This window comes from Chlamydotis macqueenii, chromosome 2, assembly GCF_036417535.1.
Source record: "Chlamydotis macqueenii isolate bChlMac1 chromosome 2, bChlMac1.mat, whole genome shotgun sequence".
Classification (NCBI taxonomy): domain Eukaryota; kingdom Metazoa; phylum Chordata; class Aves; order Otidiformes; family Otididae; genus Chlamydotis; species Chlamydotis macqueenii.
Window position 1 is genome coordinate 56,990,341 of NC_141557.1, and position 6,000 is coordinate 56,996,340.

The 6,000-nt window shown below is 39.0% G+C and overlaps 1 protein-coding gene across 2 annotated transcripts in view; it reads left to right on the forward strand.

Moving 5' to 3' along the window:
* Positions 1 to 2,521, forward strand: part of HECW1 (HECT, C2 and WW domain containing E3 ubiquitin protein ligase 1) — a 265,943-nt gene extending 263,422 nt beyond the window's left edge. For both annotated transcript variants that reach the window (XM_086743039.1, XM_086743038.1), the window contains one exon: positions 2,031 to 2,521. In XM_086743039.1, coding sequence (XP_086599165.1) covers positions 2,031 to 2,142 — 112 coding nt within the window. In that variant the 3' untranslated portion in view covers positions 2,143 to 2,521. The remainder of the gene's footprint in view (positions 1 to 2,030) is intronic.
* The last annotated feature ends 3,479 nt before the right edge of the window (positions 2,522 to 6,000 follow it).

The window sequence follows — 6,000 nt, forward strand, 5'->3', positions numbered from 1 at the left end:
ATGTCTTTAAGAAAGTAAACATCAGAGTCAGTGGCAGTGGATATGTCTGCACCACACAATAGGATTCATGCCAGCAATGTCTGAGATGCTATGGTCTCATACAGTTTAATGTGCCATATAGAGCACCTACTGTGCCATACTGTGTTCAGTACCATAAAAAGATAATACTTCAGTTTCAGCAGACTTATATTAGCAAAATCCACACCTGAGCAACCATGACTATGCTGCAGTTCTGCAGCCAGGCAGCTCTGCTCTTCAAGACTGGCTGTCTCTGAACGGTCCTCTCTTGCCTATGATAAACACTTTCTGAACGGACTACAAGAATCCTTCAGTTAATTAACTCCCAGTGGTTGATACGAATTGGCAATGGGTTGTAGAAACAACTTAAGCTGCCAAAGATTCCTGAGATAATAAACAGTGCAGGGCTACTGGTAGATAATACATATGAGCTGCCATGTTTAATGTCAAGATATGTATCAAATAATGGCTTTATTAGTGTTCTTTTTTCACTAACTCACATGTGTTCCCAGCTCATTTCCGCAAATTCTGTGTTTATTGTACACTCTAAGAGTGACCAGCCAACAAATCTTCATTCAGAAGGGGAAAAAAAGATGGTAAAAGCTCTCCTAATTGAAATTGTGTGATGCAGTGAAGATTACTTGCTTCTGGCTATTTCAGTTGCCTGATTGCTTTTAATGATTCACCACTGGTGCTTGATAAAACTCTCCCTCTGAATCTGCATGTCTCAGGCCAGCCCATCTACCAGTATCATGTTTTTCTCACTTTGTGGGTGGCCTAAGAGATGACTAGCACAGTTTCAAATAGTTTCTCCAAGATAGCTTTTCTGCTTCAGTTTTGAAGAAATAACATTGAATTAAAGCATGAGATAGAAAAGCTAAAAGGAAACCAATTTCACGTCTTCTAAAAATACTAGGGGCCAGGAACTTAGATGTTGTTAGCCATTGAAGCTATATTTCCTTCTGTATGGTTTTGTCAATTCACATTTGTCAGAGGAAGCAAGAGGAAACAAATATTTCTAGCATCATGTAAAACTCCAAGCTGATGGAAAAAAATGAAACCATTTTAATGAAAATGTGTCCCTCCTGTTTGTTGAATGAGTTCTACGTTTTTTCAGTTAGTTGAAATGGATGAACTGTTGGGTCAGGGACTGTTTCTTTGCTCCACATTTGTATAGCACCTCACACAGTGAAGTGCAGTCTGCATCTGGGCCTAATTGCTGCTACTAGAAAAGCTGCAACAAGGTGGAGGTATGCATGGAAACTGTTCCACAGCTTCTTTTGAAGGTGCTGCCAACTGAGGGTAAATACAATGACAGAACTGGGAGAAGAGAGGGTCATCGAGTTGGCAGCTTGCTCTGCCCAAAATATTTTGCTTTTGCCTTGGCTACTACAAATAAATAACATTTAAAGGCCAGACTTGTAGCAGATGGCCAACAGCTGACTTATAGGAACATTTTCAGCAACCTTCCTTCTTCAGTTAGCAGATCCCTGAATGGTCTTTCATCAGTCAGCCCTGCCTTGCTATAAACACATGCTGAGCCCATGCTATCAGTATAGTTAATCACATTATGCTTGTCCACTGGTACAAAACTTACTAGCTGCTCATGTTGGATGTACAACTGTGTTGCATTTTTTTGGAAAAACTCAAAACAACCAAAATTATAGTAGTGGATTTTTCTCTCTATCAGGCCCTAGACTCTAGCTCCTCAGTGACCTCCAGCGTTCTTCTCCATGAAGATCCCTGCAACACCAAATGCAGGGATAGCAGAGAATCATGTTATGTCGATTCTTAGCTTATGTCTTCTATTTGAAATATTCATGTGTATGTGCATATACATTTCAGTGCCTCAGATTTTGACAGAATTTAAGAGTTTTACTTCAATAGAATTTTTTTCTGTCTCTTGGGTGAACTTGAATGTCTTGAGTCTCAGTAGGAACTTGTTTTCTCAGTTCTTATTTTCTCAAGTTATTTAGATTAAATTTAACGTGTAACATATTTTCCTTTTGCAGGGCACACACATGTTTCAACCGTTTGGATCTTCCACCTTACCCCTCATATTCTATGCTATATGAAAAGCTGCTGACAGCGGTTGAAGAAACTAGCACCTTTGGACTTGAATGAGGGTGTTCAGGCACTTCTGGTGTTTTTCTGGCTGATGATGTCACCCTTCCTGTCCACCATCATTTGATCTTGGTTTCCCATGTTTTTATTTTTGAAAACAAAACACACAAAAAAATCAAGATTGACAAAAGCTGTGCATGAAGAACTGCCGCCCTCTAAGATCTAACCTTCATGCTTTCATCCTCTGTTTCCAATGGACTGCTAGTCTGTATGCAATAGAAAAACAACTGTCTCAAGGTTTCTGTATATCTCTACATACCTCCATTAATAACAATGAAAATACAAATGCAAGTTACTCTACACTTGACCAAATGTTAATAAATGTTTACTTCCACCTACGTTGATTAAAAAATAAAAAAAACCTCATCAAGCATTCCAAGCTTTTATATACCCACATCTTCTAAATCAATTCACAGCCCATCTTACTTCTTAACTGTTGAACCCAGTACTAGGAGCTGGTCAAATATATCTTCATCCATCCTTGTTTTCCCTGTATGTATTGTCCATCTGAGAGACACCTATGAGCAAAACTGAAATTTTTATATACGAACTCATGATCCACATCAGTTGCATCAGGAGGAACTGGCCCAGATACATGGTGCAGATAAGACCTTCAAAAACTAAAAAACTAACCTGTAATGCAATGCAAAGCATAACAGCGATTGTTATGATTGTTACTTGCCAGTACTGGAGAGAACTTGCACTTCAGACATATTAGGAGGGGCATCTCCATTGTAATGTTTACCACACAAGAAGCACAAGGTTGTGCATACTCAAGAAGGATGTCTTATGTAGCATAAAGGACAAGGCTCCCTTACCTTAGTATTGGATATGACAAGGAAAAGGGGAAGTAAGAAGAATGTTCTACTCTTGTGAATACCCTTGGGTTCTGTTTACCAGATCTTTGTTTTCTGATGTTTAAAATGCTCCTTTCCAAATGAGAAATCTCGACAATCCCATCCCCTGTGTCAGAAGCCATTTATTTTCTGTCAGGCTGGGCTAACCTATGGTTGCTGGGGGCAGTTTTCAGTTCTGTCGTTTTTTCTTTTCATGTTCAGTGCAAATCTCCATGACCTCAAGAGTGGTGGTAGACAGAAGGTTTTAGTCTAGGGTCTATTAAATGAGAAGCTGCAGTGAATGAGGGTGCTTGTCAGGGATGAAGTGGATTGTAACTCTCTTTGGGTTAAGAATTTGTTGTACTACTACTTGGAGTAAGCCCAAAGGCCCTCCAGTCATGTTAGGAACCATTAAATTAAAGATCTAGCTCCTGTTGCTGCAGACATAACCCTCTTCAATTTGGTGTACTTTGCATTCCAACTGCTAAGTCAGAGAACGAAAGGAAAACAGCAGTAGGCTTATCTTCGGATGGATTTTGCTGAGGCTGTTAGAATCAACCATACTGCTTCAATTGTTTCCTGTTTATTAATCTTTGCTGCCCTTGTTTTCCAAGACTAATCTCAGATTGAAAGTGTTTGTCTTAACTGGGAAAAGGAAATATGAAGTATCTTTACTTCTGATGCTAAACATGTTAAAGGATGCATGAAATATGAAGTGAGAGACTTGTGAAGGGTGAGTGAAGGTAAGTAAGAAGGTAACATCATAGTGTCTAGCAGCTCACATGAAATACCACACCCCCTTGGGGGCTTGTTACTGGTAGTTTTGTGTTAGCTGTGGTTCAGAAAACTGAAAAATCAGGAGATCAGTTCAATGTCTGACTCATCTAATTCCTGTAAGTTTTTTCTCCAGAGAAAAGAATTGGACTCTGCTTTCCCACATATTTTTATAGTGGCTATACAGAAACTCATCACAATTGAAAAACTGCGTTCTGAGAGTTTTAGATCATTTTCCTGCTGTGATTCTTAGGCCAATAGGTATTTGAAAGGTGATGGACCCAAAAACATGTTTCTAAGCAGAAATAGTAGCTTTTGTTAATGATATATAAAATATTTGGGATATTTACATTGCTTCATTCATCCAAGTCCTGTGGCATTTCAGCCACTTTTATAGTAATTTACTCTATGGCTTTTACTGAGAATCTGTTTTATAGTACATGTTATTATTGAGTATTCATGTTAGAGTTCGTACAGAGGCTGCAGCTACAGTCTGGCTTCATTGTAGGAGACACCAAAAATGATGGTTATTATTTCCGCAAACAAACTCTCAGGCATCTATTCTACATGACCAGCCCCACTGCACAGTAGAAATGGAAATCTTAACTTTTTTCGGAGGGCATCTGTCACATGCACATGAATTACATCAGAGTGAGTCACACTAGGAGAGTGTGAACAAAATCTTCCAATGCATGTAATTTCTGCCTCTCCACCACTGGGCCCCAAAATCTAGTGATTCCTTTATGGTTCCTGTTTTATTCCTGGTGATGCTACAAAGTTACCTGCACTATGTCAAATGTTGGATGTCTTCTAACAATCGAAGAAAAGAAAGAGAAGTATCCAACTGGTTGATCCATGTTTGGCCAAGGAAAATAGTGCATAAAGAACTGTCTCATTAACATAGTAAAAAAAGTGAAAAAAAAATCCAATCTTTACTGTATAGTTAAATTTTTTAAAGTATATAAAAACTATATTTTGTTAAGAAAAAGTGGAACTATTTTTTGTAGCATAATAAAAGATGTTTGTATTTCAGAGACAGCATCAAACCCCACTGACTGAAACAAGGAAGGCTTTCTCCTGAAATTATTATTCATGACATGTTCTGGCACTTGCCATGCACTAAGCTAGGTGAGGTGTTCTGCATCTCCATGTTTGGCAGATGCCATCTCAAGCAGCTCTGGGAAAGATACAGCATAGCCAGCTACTTCCCATCAAAATCCTTGGTCCAAACTGTCTTTCAAGCGCACATCCTAGTATTTTTAAAAGGTTGCTTCCTTAGATGACTGTGATAACATCAAAGTAACAAGGTCTTGCAGATTTCCCTGCAAGTTTTTTTGGATCTGAAGCCAGGAATAGAGGAAGACAGTTGGCCATTTTCATAAAATAAGAAAGCAAATGCCATACTCTGCTTTTCTTGCATTCAGTCATTCCAGTCTTATCCCTCTCTCTTCCCAAATGCCCTCCCCAATAGGTTTTCAAACCCTGACATCATCTCTAGGATATCTGGATCGAGGCTTCGTATTGCGTTTCTCCATTTGCATCACACCATGGGCTGAGTCTGGTCCCAATCTGGAGTGAAGGGGAAGCCATGCATCTAAGTGGCACCGTAATGTTAGAGTAAGTGAGGCAGTGAGTGGTGCTAACAGGAGAGAGGGAGGAACCCATCTCCCTTGCCCTGTTATTTAACCCGCCCATTATGCAATTAATTGACTTTGTTGTTATAGTTCTGCATATGCAAGGCATATACCCTTCCTTGTTCACCTTTCAATTCAAATGCTATTACTCACTCATATAATCGTCTGTTCTCTCCCCAGGTCTGCATTTTCATTTGTAAAACACTGACTGTAAATTACAGAATTTCTGATTTCATTGCTTTCCCACAGGAAAGACTAGAAGATATTCCATAGGGCAGATTTACAGTGAAATAATCTTTTTGGCTCCTTCACCTCAGTTCTCTTTAAACGTGGTGGTGGCTAGATTAAGATATGACATGAACATCAATAGATTTTAAAATGCCAGTGAAAAACGGAATAGGCAACCTGACAGCTTTTGTGAATTGCAGTTTTCGATAGAAGCAATGAATGTTGGTAATTTGTACATTTGGTTTTAGAGGACCCATATCTTTCTCAAAGTAACTGTTGTGATGGTATTAATGGCAGAGGGAGGGAAAGGGGTACTTCTGTTGATGAAATCCTGTTGCCTTACTAGCATTAAACCGGAGATACGAGGATGAAAATAGGTATTTTAA